Genomic DNA, 22,514 nt, shown 5'->3' on the forward strand with positions numbered 1-22,514 from the left:
CCATGTTAAAAGTCTGAGAGGAAGCACACCTGGCATTAGCCAGTTAAACACTATACTTAGTTGACTGTAAAATAGTAGATCTATTAGCAATGCGACACGTTGTGAGCTTGAAGATCTGCTATTTCTGGCGAATGTTCGAGTGGTTAATGATTCTAGGGTTCAAGTGGTTTAGCTAGTTGAGGTGAGAGTCATCACTCCTTCATAGACACTCCACTAGTAGGTCTTACTAGGCCTGCTCACTGCTTAGTTCGGAATAGACTCTCTCCACCACCAAGAATGGCTAGGCCTGCTCGATGCCTATTTCTGATCTCTGGAAGATGCTGAATCTTTGTTTGCCTAGGGAAGTAGTTATACGTAACAAAAAGCTCTCTACCTTCCACAGCACTTTCAGACAAAGCAAAGACACAGATAGAGAAATGTTCAGAGAGAGACCAGAGACGGAGAAATAGTGAAATAAATATAGAAAAGGCAAAGAGAACTCAAGAGAGATAGACAGAGAGAAAGTAATCAAGGAAGGGGAACAGGGAAATGTCATTTTTTTTACGGGAATGTTTCACTTAATCTCATAAAAGCAGCGTGAAAACCTCCATCTGTTTGCCGAGCAGTTCAAAAGAAACTCCACATGCCTCCGCTTGCTGCTATATAAAAACAACATTCTAATGTAGATCTTAAAGAGGGCCAGCGGCTCAGCGTGCACACAATGAGAATCAAAGACGTGCCAGACAAACCTGATGGAGGATGTGAGGAAGGAGGAGGAGGGGGGGGGGGGGGGTAGAAGAGGGACTATATCCTAGGATAGTTGGATTGGGAAAGACAGGACATGGGCTGAAGAATTGGGGACAATATGTGAATAAGATAGAGAGACAGAGACGAAAGCCTGATTTATACATCATGGTGTCTGAAAATACCCAGTTGTGAGCGTGTAGATCAGCCATTTTTGGCACTCAACACCGCCATATGACAGAGTATAGATAAAGCATAATGGAGAGTGCTCATATAGACCTAGAATAGATAGATGATAGTGGACTTTATTATGATCCTCTGAATTTCCCCCTTTATCTTTCACCTTTTTCTCTTCTCTCTTCTAACAACACTTATTGTTTGCCTTTATATTTAAAACAGGAGTATGTTCACTGAAGACAAGCATAATGTTTTTTTTTATGAGGATGAACTTAAAGTTCCCGACATTTAGGGTCAGAAAAAGTCATGGAAATGCTCCCCATCCATCATGCAGATCGCGTCGGATCAGATTTTTCGGTATGGACAAATAAACAATGAAATCCTTATTCCTTTATTCTGGTCTAAAAGGGATCAACAGGAGACATAAGTAATTATTTATGCACATACTGTATAGCATGAAATATAATGACAACTCAATTCAAAGCTATAAGATGAAATGACCCATAAAATTCTTGGATGGCTAAAGGACCATGACTTTATAGCCACACAGCCCTACCACGCCTTAACATCCTCAGTATTCATTTAACTCTGAGATGGTAAAAAACAACACAAATGGACAATTATGGGTCTCCTTACAGGTCCACTTGTGTCCACTTTTACCCTCTCAGAGTTAAATGAACACTGAGGACTTCATGGTGCACACAGGCCCTGTGCTTCCGTACCCCTCCAGGCACCCACTCCCCCAGCAAGGGCAAGACCAGGCCCGATCCCATCTGCACAGCTATGTTCGCAAGCCACCCCCCACCCCCACAAAAAAAAAGAAAACTCCAGGCTTCAAACTGTCGAGGAGATCAAAGGACTAATACTGTGGTAATAATAACTTACTGTCCTATGAAAGCCTCATTCATCAGAGAGAGCGAGGTAGTCATATAACACAGTTTTAACTACAGGGCCATTAGAACACTCATCAGACAATCCTGTGTGAGAAAACATCTTCAGTTCTAGAGGCACAGTAAAGAAAGAGGGGCAACACTTTACCGGTACAAATGAAAAGTGACGGCAGCAAAGCACAGGGAATGAAAGGCGGAAATCAAGATTCTCTCATTTTAACAAGTTCGACGAGAGTGTCACCGTGACATGTGTTCACTGGGGAAATCTCCTATTTTTTTCTAAACCCTTCCTAGCCGTGGCTGTCCCACCCTGCGTATATCCCTCTCTCACACACACACACACACACACCCCACCCAACTGTACCACAGCCTATATACCACACAACCCGCGAGTCAGCGAGAGGTATCTCCCAGACTCCCAACCTTTTCGGGGATGGAGGTATGTTAATAACAGCAATTTGACATGGAATGGTATCATCTGGGCTCTGTCCCATCATTTACAAGAGCAGCATGGCATTCTATATTTAGGGGCAGCGTTTTCCTCAGCTCGCTCCATGCCGAGCACTGACGACAGCCTGACAAAGCCCTGACGAATCCCTGAAACCGCTCGCTCCCTTTGAAATGACAAGTGAGAGATGTGCCGTGCTAATATGAACGTCTTGAGGCGCAAACACTTTGCATTCCCAAATACCAGAAGGAGTCACTCACGCTCTGCAAAACGGATAAACATCCATCCTAGTATGCACAAGTGATATAGGCACATATATAATACACAATACATATACAGTACATGTATAAGCACACTAACACACCAGATTTTATTTCACACACACACACACACACACACACACACACACACACACACACACACACACACACACACACACACACACACACACACACACACACACACACACACACACACACACACACACACACACACACACACACACACACACACACACACACACACACACACACACACAGCTGATATTCCAACTGCTTCTATTTTTAGGCTGTGCCTCCTTCTCCATGGCCCCATAGACATCTCACTGTTTGCATATAAAAGTTTTGTGGTCATGCTGTCAACAAAACCCAAATCGGCCTGCAGACCACCGGCAGCTCTGTGCTCCATTCTGACACCATAATTACAACAACAACAATAATTTCTCGAAAGAGACGGGACATATCCAAAAAGATCTTGCGCTCTGCTCATCTCTCATGTGGTAAAGCAGAGCACAGGCCATGTCTCAGTTCAAAGAGGGAGAGAAAGTGAGTGGGGGAGTGGAGATAGATTGTGGAAAAAAACTGTAAAAAGGGAAGACGGGAAAGCCGAAGAAGAACAATGTGCCACTCAATTGATAGTTAGAAAAGAGAGCAGGCGTTGGAAAAATACCAGAGAAAAACATCACTGTATATGTTGTGGTTTTTAACCAATTTCAACCTGACGTCCCTATTTTTGTAATGGAGTGGAAAGACAGCCTCCTGTAATCACTCAGACCTGGTTGGCTGTACCGATGACAGCGTTGCACTGCGTTCAATGACAACAATGCTGCAGGTCAAGGTGACATCTGTTTGGCTATGACCTGTGGGCTTTCTAATGCTCTGGATTTGGACGCAGACCACATCGTTAGAGTCTGGACCCAGCAGACCTGTAACTTACAAGCCCCTGAGCGTGTGCAAGCTGGCTGTGGACTACAAGACTGTGATCCCTCAACATCATAAACAACAACAAAAAGACACTGAATGCCCTTCACCAGCCTGCACTTACAGTAGCACTGCTTTGATCTCAACCATGCCCTAAAATTCCTCCTCCAGAATACAAATAACTAATAATAACCAAATGAAATTTGTATTCATATTTATATCACCACACCTTCCTCTGCTGTCACAACTGTTTACCTGAATAGGCACGTTAAATTTGGAGCCCACACTGGAAATGTTTGTTTTCCAACCTTTTTTGTCTGCTTTTTTTCCACCGGGGCTGACAAAAACACCATCCCAAAAACCATGCATAGCACACCACTTGTTTTTGAAGTGGTGATGAAGGGAGGAATGCACTTTCCCATTGAGGACGGGAACCTGAAGTATTCCTCTTATTGTTGTGCCTCTACAAAGGCAGGCTCTCTGTGAACGTGTGTTAAAGGCTTGCTCCTCTGCTAGCTAATCCTCCAGTTACACACAGAGAGCGCTAAAGCACACCACAGTACAGTATATCCCCCCATCCCACCTTCCCTGTCTATTAAGCTCTTCCCATAACCAGCTGGTGACCTCAGCACAGGGGCCCAGGATACACCCTATGCGACTACCTGGAGGGCAGGCCTAGGAAGTAGTATGAAATCACACACAAAAAGAACAACAGAATGCTCCATTATTCCTCGTTCTAGCTAAGAGGGAAGGAGAAGGAGAGGGGAAAAAAGAACATCACATATCTGTAATTAAATAAAGCAATGAGAGGCTGCAGGGACTTTGCTTTCTATTCATGCTGGGCACATGTTTATTCACCATTCAATACAGCCGTAGGGCTGAAGGCTGGGCCACACATAACTGGGCCACTTGAATGGAGGCTTACTGCTTGTTTGGACACAGTGATTAAAGTAGATTTAGTGCAATTGTCTGGCTGAGCCCGTCTCTCTTGGAGCAGGGCTAGCACAACCAGATAATTGTACTTTATTTTAATATAGCGTGCTTGCCTCTATATACTTCATTGACCGAGATCCCCCAGGGGTCTATACTAGCTCGGCTCATTTTTCCCCTTAGGGAAAATAGCCGTTCCACAAGCTCACAACGCGTCACATTGCGACGCGTTGTGAGCTTGTGGAACGGCTATTTTCGCAGAATGTCTAGCCCAGAATAGTGATGCTATGGTTATAGTGGTTCCTCGGAATGGAACAGACTACGCACTGGTGTGCATAACACTGAGGATTTTACTGTTCATAAACTAAGAAGCAGCTAGTGGCTGGGTCCAACCACGATATCCTTCCCCCCTCAAGGGTGACCCTGTTCTGGGTGACAACAGCACACATCAGACGCTACGTGGACTTGTAGATCAGCTATTTTCGGGAGCAACACGATGTGCATTTGTGCAACCACGTATAACTCAGGCTTAAGGCCTTCTTCCACATTATTGGAGTATTTTGTTCTTTTTTGTCGCTGGAGGGTAGAGACTGCAGCTGATCTTGGCACTGTGTGAGCAAAGTGACTGTTCTGCTCGTGTGTGTGTGTGTGTGTGTGTGTGTGTGTGTGTGTGTGTGTGTGTGTGTGTGTGTGTGTGTGTTTGCATGAACACGTGCGTGCGTGCGTGTGTGTCTGTGTGCAATGATGGTGTATGGGGGAGAGTCCCCAACAAAGGTTCCCATTGTTTTGCTTTATCAAAAGCCCTGTGAGCGTGGCGCTCACTTCCCTGATAATATCAGCCTGTAAACATTATGGAAGGGCTGGAATAGACGCAGCAGGGCACTGGATCAGTGCAACAGTCAAGAACACCACCTACATTAACAACCAGATGATCCCACTCAACTGTCAACGTTTCCAATAAATGATACGGGCCTTTTTTGTCAAGGCTATATGGACCGCCTAAACCATAATATGGGTCAAAGTACCAGTGAGTGAGTAATGAGCGCACTGAACGACAAAAAAGTGTAAACAACATAATAATAATAATAATAATACATACAATTTATATAGCGAGTTTCTAAGTACTAATTATAATAGTATCTTTACTGACATCATTAGGACAAACACTGAGTTGCACTCAGATCTCCAAGTGCTTCCTACTAACTTAATCACTTAAACCGTATATACTTCGTCTGTCCCCTGCTTTTTTCATCTTCTTTTTTTTACCTCTATAGCAAATCTATTACAAGCTCGCGTAGGAACGTGGTGTGAGCTTGTAGTTCTGCCATTTTCGCTGAATGTTCCCCCATTTCTGCCGAATGTTCACTGATTATGCTGTGCCCAGAATAGGGATGCTAGGGTTCATGTGGTTAAGTTAAGCCTAATTTATAATTTGTCATATGACGGTGTTGCTCACTGAAAAATGTAATGGCACAACATCGTACCTATTAAGCTTTAATGAGGCTCATGCTTCGCTATATAGTGAGCTAAAGCGCCCGCTAATTTTAGAAAAAGAGGAAATAGGAGGGGAATAGACTGTGTCATCAGGGTCGGACACAGATAAGGAGGGTGGTGGTTGGTTAGCCTATTAATCTTGCTGCTGCTGCTACAGAGAGAATGGCTGGCATGCATGGCCTAAGGTAGAAAACATCTACTGCAAAACAAGCTCTCTGAGCAGCTCCAGCTAAAAGCTTATGGGAAATAATGTACAGTATACAGTGCTTTATTTATCATTCAGTCAAGTCACAGCCATCAGCGCTCAGTAGAATAATAGACATACTGTACACCAGGGTTCAATTTGTAAAACAAACAAACATGGAGTACATTTTCTTGACCATTTATGACCTATATGCTTTGTCGTACGACAAGACATGGTGAAAATGGCCCATCTACAAGCTCACAATGTGATGCATTGAGAGCTTGTAGATCTGCAATTTTTTGCTATTAAAAAAACATTTGAAAAGTTTTGAAAATGTGCCCAAAATAGGGATGCCAGGGGTAATGTGCTAAACATAAATGTTTAATTATTTTGTTAATTTGTGATATTATCAATTTAATATCATAAATATCAATTAGACAGACTATATTTTCAAAAAGGAAATGTATGTATTATGTATCAGAGCCATGGATTCCCCCCCCCCCCCCCCCAGCAAATCAAATCTGCTTACTAATAAGATAAATATACCATATAATTGTTTTAATCAAAGTAAGAATCAGCCCCTTCGCATACTATTCAAATCAATGGGAACTGACCTTACAAGATAGGCAGAGAATATGGTTCTCGGGATAACAGGAAGAGAGAGAAGATAGAAAACTGAAAAACAGATAGATTTTTAAATGCCCCCGCGTGGATTGCCAGCTGTTCAATTGCAGAAGTTAAAGTGTGTTTTTCTTTTCTTTTCAGAGTGGTTCAAACCAAATAATACAAAAAATATACATTTTACATGGTTCAACAGATACAAAATATATATATTTAAAAAACATTAGCAGTGAAATTGATTATATAATGAATCCTGGACTCACATTTTCTAAGATACATTCTAAATATATTTTGGACACTAAAAATATATATATATAATATATATATATATATATATATACACACACACACACACACACAAAAACATAACCTTGGACTGGACTTGGCCAAAGGCAGGGCTAACATGTGCAGGGCAACTGATAGGGAGGCCAGGTGCTGCCCTGTGCACTCGTCAGGCAGGGGGGGGGCATCCACCACTGTGACCCCAATTACTACCACGACAAGGAAGGGCACAAAGCAGTTTAAACTTAGATTAGAAGTTATTGTGAGTGAAGATCGCGTTTGAGGTTTTGAGTGTGTTTGATGCGTTTGAATACAACTATCCGGCGCAGGAAGGCAACTAATGGAAATCAATAGACCAGAAGCCTGCCCTTGCTGACGCATACAGCTCATACAGGCCGAAATGTCAATTGTGTACCTGCTGCTTTTTGCATTTACTCTCCAAGCTAAAACGGTCGCCTTTTCCAGATGTTGGTCTATATCCCTCTGTCTTGATTTGTCTCTGCTGAACTGGAGACGTTCAACTCTACTACTGATGGAAAACGATGCAAAGGCAGGGCACGCGCTTCCAACCACTGCTCAATCTGAAAAAATAGGCTACAGACACACGCAGACTATCTCGAGAAAAAGAGACAAAAACACTGTCAGCGGGGCCCTGATTGATTCCTCCCTCCATGGATTTCCCCTGCTTTCTAGCACTTCCTGTCACGGCACAGTAAAATCTTCGGTGTTAATTTAACTCTTGGAGTGTACAAATGGACACAAATGGACCCGAAAAGGGTCACTGTTGAATTAACATTGAGGATTTCACTGTGTGGGACTACGTTACTCTTCCTGTAACTACAGTAAATCTCCTGTCACGCAATCAGACTACTCCGTTGGCAGGATTTATCAATTTTTCTTACAGCAGTGACGAAGCTGACCAATGTTTGGACAATGTTCTACAACAGTCAATGAAGTCGGGTGAAATGTCTCTTCATTAACAACCTCTCTAGTTTCAAATTATATTCTTTCAATTCGATGGGTCATTGGTTCTCCTTCCTCTTTTTTGTGATGACAAAACCACAAGTGCTTTAAAGTGTTATTGGAGATTGCTTAAACTTTTCCAAAGGCATGACAGAACCTTTGTGAAAAAAGCCCAGTCATGTAACACGACCTTCTCATTAAAATTATCCCATATTTAAGACGCACGCACACCAGTGTGTACTGTAGCTAGTGGTGCACTCAGGGCTCGCTCATATACTTATGACCGCGCGCGCGCGCACACACACACACACACACACACACACACACACACACACACACACACACACACACACACACACACACACACACACACACACACACACACACACACACACACACACACACACACACACACACACACACACACACACACACACACACCTTTTTGAAAACCCTAGTTAAAGAAAACAGGATTACAGCACAATTGGGCCAGAAACCCCTTTTCATCTAAGAGGAGCAGAATCAATAAGCAGGGCTTTCTGCAGGAGTCAACAAGTTCAGACACAGGCCAAAGGCCCCAATCATAGTAAGAGCTGTTTTTCACACAACAATGTTCTCCTTTTGCTGGTATTGCTACTTCATAAAATAAAGCTTTGTGCCAGAGCAGTGTAGTTTTAGAGAATATCTTTTGAAAATAGAACAGCATCCTTGCAGTTTACATAATTGATCTAGTTTAGACTATAGCACCACCTAGAGCTGTAATTCTGAGACAAAGTAGAGCACAATGTGTCGCACCACGACATGTTGTCAGCCTGTAGATCTGCTATTTTCAACACGTGACAACTAAACAGGGCCATAAGGTAGAAGAGAATAGACTGAACACTAACCTAAAATAAGACAAAATCAGTGATATTTTTGGAGTACTACACCCCCCCCCCCCCAATGATTGGGGGGGGGGGGGGTTATGCCAATTCTCAATTTTCCCACACTCGTGTGTGTCACCTTTGCTAACCCCTACAATTTTGTCATGTGGAGTGTGTAGACGAACATGTGTAGACGAACACGTGTATCCTACGATACACGCAGAGTCGCCAGACTCTTCTTTTCACCAGACAGTGAGGAGTTTCATCAGGGGGACGAAATGCATGCGGAGGAACATGCTATCCGACCTAGTTCCTCTCCCTGCTGAACAAGCACCCTAACCAACCTGTAGGAGTCGCTAGTGCAACACAAAGATTTCCCTCCGGACCCGGCTTCCCACCCTTGAACATGGCCAGTTGTGTTCGTTGGAATGCTATACTGTAGTATTATGATTTATTCCAAGGTACTGATGTCGTCAGTGTACGCCCATATACTGGCATGCCCATATATGGACATATCAGTGTCTGCAGTTCTGGACAACCGCATATCCGAACTACTTGACGGCGGGCTCCGCACTCCTTGAAGTCCTTGCCGATACGGTCGGTCCCATATATGCACACATGACCATATATGGCCATAGTGGTCGGATCTGTGGACAACCGGATCTCCATATATGCCTATGTATCGTATCAGGTTTGTTTATGGTTATGTCTGAGTCATAGTGACATGCCTATATATGGGCGTATCAGGTATGTTTATGGTTATGTCTGAGTCAGAGTGACGTGGCCGTGGTCCGCCTGCCGGCCGGCCCACCACCCTCCCATTAGCCAATTTTAATATACGATTTTGTATAATATACAGTAGTATATTAAAGGTTATTTTCGGCTTTTTGAGAAGACAATCCACAAGTCCAGACAGTGTGAATAAAGGATACCATCAGGAGATGAAAGTGGAGCAACCCTGACATGCCCCGAGTAGCCTACCATTTGATACAGTGCATATCTACACAATAAAATCCTCAGTGTCAAATTAACACATGGTTTTACTGTGTATACCGACAGGAGGAAGGATGAAGCATTTATTGTAGCTTAATAAATGATTACCCATTTACTCCTCGGTTTGAATTCAGAGCAGTCAAAGAAATATTTACTACAGCAAAGATAAACCGAGTTCAATGAAACATTCGAAGTAACCTGGCGCACACCTTCAAAGAGGACCTCTTACAGCCAAGCGGTAAACTAAAGCTTGCTAGAGGACGCTTGAATACAAAGTCACCGCAAATCAGGAAAGGAATCTGGCACGTCCCTCGCACTCGCGATGTCGCCAGGGATAGGAACCTCGGGAAAACCAAAATAAAAACAAAGGACAACAATGAAACCTTATCCCCCATGGTTTTGAGCTTCACTTTGTTTGCTTTACGGTCTATTCTGAGTCGTATGCGGTGCAACTCGAGCCCTCTGTGGCTGTCAGAATTATCTATAGATCAGTGGGTCTGGCTACGGTCCGATTAAACTGTAAACAAGCTCCATCCAGAGGCAATGGCTGACCCAGCACTCAAAACATCTAAGTCATCCACTTAAAAAAAAAAAGACCGTGCTGCTGCTCTTCAGCAGCTGCATGGCCGAATCCCCCGCAAATCCACCATAACCAAAAGCTTTGAATCTTGCTAAGGAAACAAGGATGCAGGTGGCTGCTGGGGTGGACTGGACTTTATTGCAACACATACTTTCCAGACAACCAAAACAACAAGGCAGATCACTCCCCCCTGATCTCAAAGGCTATCTGTCTGGGAGGGAGAAAGCACTCGGAAGCAGCCTTCTTTTCTTGTTCAAGGGTTTGCATTTTGCATGTGGTAGATCTGTGTTTGTGTTTACGGGGACAACGTGTGTTACAGTGTTGACGTTAAAGGCTTTAATCAAAATAGTTTGGAGTCAGACTGAGTGAACTCCCCTTCAACCATGGTTGTCAGTTTAGGAACAACAGGGGGAGGAAGAAAGGACTCAGAAGTATGGGAATGCCTCTACATCGTCACCATGACAGGCAGCTCCTAAATGAAATGCGGCTTTAAATTAGGGGTAAAAGAAAACAAAGACCCAAAAAAGGGCCCACAGTACAGGCCTGCTGCTCATTTGTCACCACTTGAGAAACTAAGAAAAAAAATGGAGGGAAAGAAGTGACAGTTGATTTTTATTTTATTTTTTAAGTTGTGCTACTTGCATGTGTGCCATGCCAGCCGGCGTATGGTAGAACACTTAAAACACACACAAGGGGGAGATCTAGGTCGAGGTTGTTCCTGGAACACATGCATTTTAGACCCAGCGTGGGTGGAACCTATGGCGCTCTGGCTGCTTTCACATTAGAGGGAAGCAGAAATGGAGAGTAGCAACTGTCTAGTCCTGGCTGGCCAGGCCGGCTGGCTGGCTGGCTGGCTGGCTGGCTGGCTGGCTGGCCAGCCGGCTGGCTGACTGGTTGGCTGGGATAGAACCAGTGACAGCTGGGGCTTGAAAACCTCACATCCAGAGCCAGGGATCACTGCCACAGCTACATAGCAGCATTGAGCCCCCCATCCATTCGCCCCCACCTTCCCAACAGTCCTTCTCTCAGAAAGATCATAGCCATGGCCAGTATCCTTACCAACACATTGAACCACTGCCAAGTATTCCCCTCTAAGCCATCTTCCCTCTCAAGTCTGGATCCAAGAGTGGATAAAGCACCAGAGAGAAGGCTTATAGGACAGTTTATCTGCTGGATGGGCCATTTAAAGGGGAAGGGGTCAAAGACAGGCTAATTTCTCATGGAGATCAAATGGAGCTTCAGTTGGGGAAGAGGAAAAAAACACAACATGCATGTAACATATCAGAGTGTGTGTGTGTGTGTGTGTGTGTGTGTGTGTGTGTGTGTGTGTGTGTGTGTGTGTGTGTGTGTGTGTGTGTGTGTGTGTGTGTGTGTGTGTGTGTGTGTAATCCTACCTTTTCTTGCAATGGCATACAGCGGTGTACCCTGCGCTCCAGCTTCACAATGATGATATTATCCTCCTGCCGTTCATCCTCACTTGTGTTGCACAGACCCAGAGGGTGATACTATAGGAGAGACAGAGACAGACAGTCAGAGACACTACAGTATGACTCCATCACATATTGTACTAACATGCATACATTATGCACACAACATATTGATGAGAGGGGCTACTTCTGCATCAACACAATCAATTACACAGATATATTATGGTGGACGATCACCCCCATCTAAAGCCTTGAGGACTAGGGTGTGTCGGGTTGGGGGGTAGACTTTGGTTGGAGCATTTTGATCCCCTCTGAAAGGGAGGAAATGGCTGCTGAAAGACTGTATTTAGCAGTTCAAGGGATAGGGGCCATGTTTGCGAGTCACAGACGGGGTTGCAGGAGTTACAGTACACATCACTCCTATAGAGCAGACAACTCCTAGACTGCCACGACACATCGCTATCATACTCACGACACAAACCAGGGCAGTGGAGCACACATGTCGATAGCGGATGGAAAGTTCGCACATTACAGTAGATGTCATTATAAATCATCTCCTAATCTCTCTTCTCACCCACACCCCATTGGGGATTATACTGCCCTGCCCTGTTCTGTTCCGTTCTATTCTGTCCTGGCCTGGGTTCGGCATGGCCTTGCCCTGCCTCGGTGGGTCCTCTTAATGTGGGTGCGGGATATGGTCATGGGACTCCCCCTCATCTCACCCAACGGAAATCCCTAAATTAAAAAGACCCAAGGGTGACATCAACAGCTGGCACCCCAGTCAAGGGAGATTGACGTCATACTCTATGTTGCAAAGGGCTGGTGTGTGTCTGTCAGAGAGAGAGAGAGAGAGAGAGAGAAAGAGAGAGAGAGACACACAGAGAGAGAGACAGAGAGAGAGACAGAGAGAGAGAGATAGATAGATGGACAGAGAGTAGGGGTGTGCCGATACACTAATTTCACCAAACGATACGATACGATATTTGGCTCACAACTTCGATACGATTTCGATACGATACGATACGCACTTTTTTTATTATGAAAAATATATGGGGGAGAAAAAAAGCAAATGCAAACAAATAATTCTGTTTTTGCATTATTCAGATATGCGAACTTGTAGCTTTTCAGCTACAATAGCCGTTTTGAATCCAAATAGGGCAATAGTGTGACACCTGACCCGAAAAAACAACAACATGTTGTCACCCTTTTCACCTCGGGGCTGTTTTTTTTTTGAAATATCTGTTTTTTTTCAAAACGATATTTTTTTTTTCAAAACGATACATATCGTCACGAAAACGTATCGCGATATATCGCGGGACGATATATCGGCACACCCCTAACAGAGAGGGAAAAACATCCCCAGCAAACCGCCTCACATATGGGTGGGGTTGCAAAAACACGGAGGAAGGCAGTGCATGCTATACTATATGTGACACAAAATGATTAATATGATAGCATGAATGGCATGCTGGTAACACCATAACAACAACTTCCATGATTAAAGAACTACTAGGGTAACCAGCTAACCGTAATGTCTATTATGCATATAGACGAGATGTATATATAATTATATATTTATTTTCAGAGACAGGGTATTGTTGGAGGGTGAACGGAACACGCACAGACACACGTACACATCTTCCTATTGCCTATAGAAAAAGAGACCATCTTTTAGAGAGGTTATTATAATTACTACTCATCACAGACCATTGATTCTGTCCTCAGTAGTACTTTGAAACGTCTAGAGACAGGCAGTCCCCCTGTCAGGGAGGCAGACGGCAAGGAAAGAGCGCATGAACCCCTGGCCTGGCCTTGCCTACATGCTACACTGCCAGCTCCTTTACCAGTCCACATTTACTAGGCCCAAATTAGAGACTGACAGTAGAACTTGGCCTTAAACAAAGAAAAAGAAAGAAAGAAAAAAAAAGACTCCTTCACTGATGTTATGACCTCGGGTGTATGCCATATCGTCGCACGGCGGTGTCACTAGCCGAAAATAACAGGTTTTCAATCTAACGATGCACTGCTGTTAGCTTGAAAAGCTAACAATGAAGTATGAATCAGGGTTTAGAAAGATCAGTACTATACTATAGAATCAACTTTTAGCTGATCCTTTTTGGAGGCTCCCAATGAGAGATACTTCTCATTGGGAGATTGTGACTAATAAAACAAGCAGCACACAGAGGTGAGTCTAACTCACTAACAAGGAGCCGTTGGTTTGTGAGAATACAGTAACTGCTGGTTTCAGATCCCTCCGAGTCTGATTCTCAGTACTGCACCGAGGGTAACCATGTTGTTTTGTCGTGGTGTCTATGTTTTACATTGCTGACAAGACAAGACTAAGTATTATCTTCTATTTTTGATATGCAAACAGCACTTACAATCACATGGCTGTGAACACTGTCCATATGCCACTATTGGTGCCATCTACCAGTTAGGAGCAGGCTGCTGGTTAGACTATAAATGGCAACCAGGACAGACTGAAACGTCTTCATTTGGTTTTTGTAAGGCCTTGAGAAAAAAAAGAGGGGCCTGGGAAACCAAATCACTGAGTCTCTATTTCGCAGGGACAAGAAACCACAGGGCGCACAAACAGTTCCCTCCAGACCGTTAACAATGGTCACTCCTCCATTCCTCCTCCTCCTCCTCATCTGTCTAGATCTGCTGCACAACCAGGGGACATGTCCTTCACTGTCTTTGTAGCCACGATTAAAGGCATTCCTCGCCGCTCAGTCAAAGTCGGTCCCAAAACATATTCCAAGGCAAGAATCTCAAAAACAAATACATGAACAGATGGGGGGGAATACTAGCTGCGGTGAAGAGCCAAATATGTTATTTTTTTGTTTTCCCACCATTCGCTTAGGCCTATAGATTTTCTTTTTTCATCTGCCAATAATCAGCAAGAGAGTATTCTCGTTCATCTGCTGCCAGGAAGAAGCCGGGCGCGGGCAGTAATGTCACTGCGTGTTAGAGAGGGGAAAATAAAAAAATAGCTAGCACCTCTCATCAGGCTCTACCCTTCAATTACCAGCCACTCGACTCTGTGCTTTTAAGAGGACGTATGGACTCAGTTGATGAAACACTGCACATAAAATATCACAATCTAGCTGATGGGTTTAGTGGGAGATGAAAGAAATATATCTACAGTGTACATCGTATAAATGAACGCTATGGGTGAGGAGGGCAAACCTTTCCAACACAGTTCTGCTCTGAGGCCTGAAACACCTGCCAAGGACTGTGTATCAAGGAAGAATCCAATAAACCCTGCCCCCAGAGCATGCAAGCTTGGCACACAACACATGTTCACACGCATACACATAATACACATAATACAGACATGCGTATGCTGCTTGTGACTGAATCTTCTTTTGAAGCTACCTGTTCTGCGGCTCATTTGTTTCTGTGTGGTAACAGCAACAGCCCATCTATACTACAATCCGCAGACTGGCTGTAAGGTAAAAGGTAAAAATCAACGGGGAAAAAAAAAGCAAACTGCACACTGCGCATGCGTATGCACCGCTGTTGCCAGATCGTGCGCGAGCAACAAGCAACCAGCTTCATGAAAAAACACAAAGCTGCGCACTGCGCATGCGTCGACGCACTTTCTCTAACCAATTTACACCCACTTCACGCTTACAACACCTGGACATGACATGGCAACCCAACCCAACCTCACTCTCCCAGCCTATCAGCGTCGTCGCTCAAACACGAACGGCAGCCATTGTTTCGGTCCATTGTTTCTGTAGCCAGCTTTCGCCGGACTTTTCAACTTCACAAAGCTCTCAAACTTCTTCTTTGAGGCACGGAATTTACTTATAAGATATCGTTTGGATAGAATTTAGTTGTTTCACTTCATATGTGTGGTCAATTAATCATGACAGAGCCTATTTCAAAATAAAAATTCAGAGAACCGGCAGGGGCGGGCCGTCACACGCATGTATCCGAATAAGGCACCCTATTTTGGGCATGGCCATCTCAAAAGTCCTGTTGCATCACATTAGTCGCGGAGGTGGCAAAAATGCACTGCAATTGGCTGAAGGCGTAAAACGGTGCGTACTCACCCACCAGCGTATGTTGGCACACACACACACACACACACACACGGGGAGACAGTGACACCACGCACGTCTCTGTATGTGTGTGTGTGTGTGTGTGAGTGAATGTTGTGTGTGCTGCTGATGTTTGTTGTGTGAAGCTTAATGTCAGAGTGTTTGTGTTGGAGCGCCTCAGTGCGGCTGCAGAGTTCATGTGCAACATCTTGCATGGTGGCTGTAGCTTTACCGTTTTCCTTCGCCGTGTCTGTAGGTCACGGCGACCCTCTGGGTTTTTTTATTTTATTTTTTTATCCCATGATTTTGTACCCCCAAACGACATTTTCTTTGGGGGGGTTAGGGGGGGGTACTAGAATTCTGCCAGCTACGCGGGCAGAACTTCTAGTTACATACAAGCAGGGCTCAATGTTTGCAGGGAAAGTAACTCAACACGGCACTGGATGCTGGAGAGTGTGCCCTAACCTCAGGGTTAGTTCACAGGGGGCTGATGGCCGAGGCGCAGATTCTCTTCTAAAATGTCAAATCCCTTCCTCATCATCCAGTGCTAGCTCGCACACTCGCACACACACACACACACACACACACACACACACACACACACACACACACACACACACACACACACACACACACACACACACACACACACACACACACACACACACACACACACACACACACACACACACACACACACACACACACACACACACACACACACACACACACACACACGTACGTCCGTCCGTCATTGCCACAGATGACATATACTGTAGATAAACACTGTCACACCACACTACTCATTCAAACAAACTTGCGTCACAGGACCCACAGTCAGGACCATCTCTGTGAAAGGCCCAGATGCTCCCAGAATGAGACTGAGGTTAGTTTGCTCACTTGCCAGGGGAGAGGGGGTTTCTCTACAAAAGCATCTGGAAAACTGGGCTCTGTGGCCCTCGCCTCTCTATCCCTGGCAAGATGCAAACGAACAGGAGGCAGCTTTGGGTCCTGTCAAAACAAGAGGCGTGTCAGCTTTCCTGCCGCTTTATTGACAATGTCAGTCCCGTATCCAGTAACGGTTACCGCAGAGAATGACTGGGGCGAAATGTGATCCCATAATGAGGCCCAAATAATTACCGCCAGCCCCAAATTTGCCAGGGTGCTTTCTTTAAGTGGGAGTGCCCCCCCCCCCCCCCCCCCAACTTCAGGCCAGTCAGACTGTCTCTCTCTCTGTTCTATAAAAAGAATTAGAAGGAGAAGTTAGAAGCTCAAGCGGGAACAGAAAGATGGGGTGGGGGGGGGGGGGGTCCTGAAGAGAGATTGAGCGTTGTCTTGGTTTGACGCTACAGCTCATCCAGAGAATCTGCTCATCTCATACAGACTGTGAGGTGGAGTGAGGAAATGTATTTTTTTCCCTCCTGATACTTGTCTCCTGTTTCCAATGTGAAACCTGAACCTGTACATCTGCATCGGATGCCCGTACTGTAGTTACAGTACGTGAATGTGACTACTGTATGATGATAGTGGCATCTCGGGGTGTGGCTGGGATTTCAACAAAGACGGGTGCAATTGCAGAGGTAGTCCAGCACAATCCAACGTGGGCCTTTGTTCTTATGATTGAATGGACAGTACCATACTCACGCATGACAGATATAACAGTTCTCCAACTCATCTTTAAGCATATGGGAATAAATGGTGTTTTGAAAACAATCATTATTCCTACACTCTGGTATTATCCTTTGAAAACTTGACCTGACCACCGTCTACCGGTTTCCCATGTGGGTCAGTGACATGAATATCACCATGAAACAGCTTGGAGATCGTGACCAGTGTCCATCCCACACTAGACACAGACACAGACACAGACACAGACACAGACACACACACACACACACACACACACACAGACACACACAGACACACACAGACACACACACACACACACACACACACACACACACACACACACACACACACACACACACACACACACACACACACACACACACACACACACACCCTGAGGCTTGTGCTCGGCTATACATTTCAAAGCTTGCTGTTAAACATAAACACAGTGCTTCCCTGTCATAACAAGTTGCTGGCGTGATAACCCAGGAGTTTGTTAGTGTTGCAGTGATCCCCTCCAGAGACACAGGGGCCACATCCACACGTCCTCCAGGCTTCCTCCAGCCCGCTCTCACACTTTCTCAGGTTCCACAACATCAGTCATGAAGACAACCCTCACTTTTCAATATGTCAATCAATTGTGGACGGGAACTTCAGATCCATTATCTGCATAGAGAGTAGGGCTGGCAATATGTGTGTATTAAGCCATGAAGACCTGAGGCCGATTCTACAAATGCCTTCTAAATCAGTAGTAAAAAAATGGCAGATGTACAGATGTAGATGTGTGAGCTTGTATATCTTTTTTTATTTATTGTTAGATACATTTTTGGACTTTTTATGCCTTTATTATTGATAGGACAGTAGGCTGACAGGACATGGGGAGAGAGAGACGGGGAGTGACACGCATCAAAGGCCGTCAGGATCGGACGTGCTGTCAAGCTACCAGACCGCTACACCAGCGGTCCGGGCCTATATCTGCTATTTTTTAATAACAATATGATAATGATATGAAACTAGATATCATCTGGGACATTGGATATTGTAATATCGTGATATGGCAAGTGTTGTGTTTTCCCGGTTTTAAATCACTAAAGCCTTAGCTTGTAGATCACCAATTTGTGCTGTCTGAATTTTTTTAAAGGAACATATCTATAGATTGGCACGATTTAATATTATCGTTGCAATATCGATATTGAGATATTTTACAAAAAAAGTATTGTGATATTTGATTTTGTCCACAACGCCCAGAGAGAGAGAGCTTTCTTATATAAACTAAATCATATTACAGAGAGAGCGAACAGTAATCAGTGAAATGAAAAGCGTCCCGGTGGCATAGAGGTCAAATCCGGGTTAGATGCCTGGTAGCGGTGCCCCTGGCTTGGCTGGCAGTGTTTGTGAGCGTGAAGCAGGTGAGGGATCATAATCCTTGATGATCATGATCCTTGGAATTGACGACCAAATTAGGTACAAAACTGGTGAAAAATGGAACGCATAAAAAAGGAAAACGCTGCAGTGCATGATGCAGAAAATGTGTTCATCAACAGCAGCACCATGTAGTCTTCTCGCCAGTACAAAGTCCATAAAAGTCTTCACCATCCACATACGAATGAAAAAGTGTTGTGCTGCCATGTCCCTAGTCTCATAAGTTGGCTGGCTAGAGAGGCTCTTGGTCCAAGATCTGTACCATGACCTGGGCTTTTGTGTAAGAGGACAGGGGGTTTTATACAAAAACTGACCTCGGACCAAGAAGTGCGGACAGCATGGCTGCCTCTGATAGCATCTTTGGGGTAACATTACACCTTATCAGGACCTGCATTGTTGCTAAGAGACAGAAGCCTGCTACCATGCAGGAGCAGCTGACCATAAATCGGTTCAAACCAGCCTACTGTACTCAGACTTCCAAACGCAATTGCTGTGGGAAAAAAATCCATCCTCTCTAAAAACAGCAAGGGAGATGATACCAAATACGGTTTCAATGTGCCTCCGTTTTAATGAGAGGCAGGTGTCTGTTTTTACACACACACATAAAAAGTGCCAGGCTGTTGAGCGTGTTGTTTAATACTCCCCCTTCTCATTTGCCCCCCACAAATCCACCCACCACACTTTCCCTTTTGTAGCAATATGCTGTGTTTTTTAAAGAGAGTTCAAAGTTCAACGTGGTATATGAGAGGAACCATTCCACCCTTACCCTGCTCCTTCCAGCTTTCCAAATGTTCCTCCAGTCAAGCCCATAAAGCGTAGAATTCTAAACCGAGCTCATAGGCTGAAAATGAACACTAGTGCACTGCCAGGGTGTTCAGCCTGTGTAATTTTTCTTCTTTAGAAAGCCATGTGCAAGGAAGCGGATAGCCTGGGCTTAGCACCTAACGTGAATGACTACATTCACACACAAACGCACATACATGCAGGACAAAGACTTTAGACACCTTCATGGATTAAAACATAACTTGAAGTACTACAGCAACACTGAATGGCTTGTATAGAATAGTTGCTTGTAGAAACATCATAGCCTATGATCGGGGACATATGCCATTTCAGATAGTGGGATCAAGAGTGTTTACAGTTTGCCTTTTCACAAAGCGACGTCACGTCTGGGCTGGCATAGCACCTATAGAAGCATATCTTCTAGGGTTAGCCTCCTTTGATGCAGGCTGATTTCACATCTAGTCTGATACTATATTAAGAGTTTACAAACCAATGACATAGACTTAACTGCTGTGGCAGATTTAGCCCAAAATGTATTTTTCCGATATTAGTAAACACATTTTCTAAAAATGTAATTTAGCTGGCACAGATTCACTGACTTATCTGGTATTGTGGGAGTCATCTCTCCTGCCAAAATTATTCACCTATGTGCTACTGAACACAACTCAGGTTTAGATGAACTGAACAGGTTGATGCAAGAACTGCATCACTGGAGAGAAACTAAACAAGTTAGATATAGCATTAAAACAAATTCCTCCAAGGCATCACGGTCATCAGGTCACAAAGGGGGGATAAAGATGACTCAAGCAGCTAATTTATGTTTACTTTTGGGTTGATTCTCTGCACGCCTGTCCTGATGTATGTGCAGCGCACTTTACCTATCATTAGACAGCACTCTGTCATTGGAGACCTCTAACCAGTTCGTAATGAGACAAGTTTAAGAGAATTTAATTCAAGGGAGGTTGAACTTGTGGGGGAGAATAAATTAAAATGGGCTGAGTCAATGACATATATCTCCACAGATTACAGTAGATGTCTGTCTGACTCGGGTCTGCAACCATTTCTCCACTCAGCCCATAATCACCTGTGGCCAACGGAGGAGAAAGGCAATCATGAAAGGGCAACTAAATACAAGGGCTAAATTAGGGGCTTTTCCATCATGTTATTTTTATTCTTTTCGTATGTTTATGTGCGCACTTAGCAACACAGCAGAAAACACAAACACATCAGCATAGGTCCTCTTTGATGTGGCTGCTCCCGTTTGCAACACACCTTGTAATTGGCATCATAATCGTTTGGTTTTTTTTCACTGCTATATTTCACCTTTGCATTTAGGCAGGCGTTGAAGTAGTGTGATTTATGCAGAGAGAATGCACTGAGTCACGCCACACTAGCACAGATGTTCCTAGCTAACCCACATCTGTGACACCGTGATATCAGGCCAAACTATCAAATGATGAATACACAGGAATAGGGGAAACAGCAGGAGTAGAGGAGAAATAGGTGCACAGTAAAATCCTCAGTGTTAATTTAACCATTTGTAACACAGGGTGTACGAATGGAACCATTCCTACGCTCTCAGAGTTCAATTAGCACTGAGGATTTGACTGTGTCGGAGTTCCTGAGTTCCTGTGGTGCCCTGGTTCATGTGATCCATCTCCCTCCTCCTCCTCCTCCCCACAGGTGCCCCGCTATGGGGGTCTACATGTTCTGCATGCCCATCTGCCGCTGTGTTGCTCCACTGTACGGTCCCCATCTCGCTGTAATGTTGATAGAGTATGTGTGTACAGAAGTGCGTGGATGTATAGGCTTGGGTTGGGGTGGGCTTGGGCTGGGCGCGCGCGTGCGTGTGTGTGTGTGTGGGGGGGTTTGGGTTAAACATCGCTAAAGCCTTGGGCACACAGCCAGGAGCATGGAGCTCCTCCTGGAATGCCATGGAAAAATGAGACACAGGAATGCAGACTCCACTGAGCAGTGTAAACAGGCTGGGTCAGGAGAATGCTGCCACGGCGCTTTGAAGTCAGCCTACCCCCCCCCCCCCCACCCCCACCCCCACCACCATCGCTCTCTTATTGCTACAGTGTGTGATTAGTCAAGATAGTACAACTTTTTTCCCCCTTTTTTTTTTTAAAGGTGATGGATGACAACACATATTACATTTTTTAACTGCGAAAGAACCAAGGCCACCAAGGCTTGCTTTAGACAATCCTGAGTGTGTTGGGATGTCTAGCAAGCAAATGTCCCACTACATTTGTACCCCAGATCAGTGTACACCATGCCAGAATACACAATCCTATTTATTACCCCGACAAACATGTGCGTGCACACACACACATACACACACAATTAAAGATGTGAACATGCATGCGCTATGTGCACATGTCTGCTCTCTCTCTCTCTCTCTCTCTCACACACACACACACACACACACACAGAAGCTCACACCTGTTCCCTCTTCTGCACACACCATGCATCAAGGCTTCCGGCCTGCTGACGATAGTGGATTTATGAGGCAAGTCCATCTAACTCCTCACCCACTACCCCCCCCCCCCCCCGCCCCCCCTCGTCTTGTTTCAATATGGGCCTTTCAACATCTTTGTTGAGCGCAGGGGCAGTGATATCAGGGTAAGAATGTCTCCAGTGTAGACAGTAGACATGCAGGCACCGGAGCCTCAGTCCCACTGTCTGAGCCAAAGCCAGCAGAGGAATCCACTGGAGTGGGCAGGTAAACACTGCTCCCCTTTAGAACATCACTCTCTTACTAACATGATCAGTACAAACATTCAATGTCAACTTAACCCACATGGTCCATTTTTCCACTCTCAGAGTTAAATCATCACTGAGGATTTTTCACTCT

At 44.7% G+C, this 22,514-nt stretch overlaps 1 protein-coding gene across 1 annotated transcript in view; it reads right to left on the minus strand.

Annotated features, from left to right (window-relative positions):
• rnf43 (ring finger protein 43) overlaps positions 1-22,514 on the minus strand; it is an 82,426-nt gene that overhangs the window by 18,250 nt on the left and 41,662 nt on the right. Inside the window, exon 2 of the mRNA XM_080435174.1 lies at positions 11,742-11,852. Within this exon, the coding sequence (XP_080291300.1) occupies positions 11,742-11,852 (111 nt within the window). The remainder of the gene's footprint in view (positions 1-11,741; positions 11,853-22,514) is intronic.

The sequence above is a fragment of the Gymnoscopelus braueri genome (genome assembly GCF_963280865.1).
Source record: "Gymnoscopelus braueri genome assembly, chromosome: 8".
In the NCBI taxonomy this organism is placed as follows: domain Eukaryota; kingdom Metazoa; phylum Chordata; class Actinopteri; order Myctophiformes; family Myctophidae; genus Gymnoscopelus; species Gymnoscopelus braueri.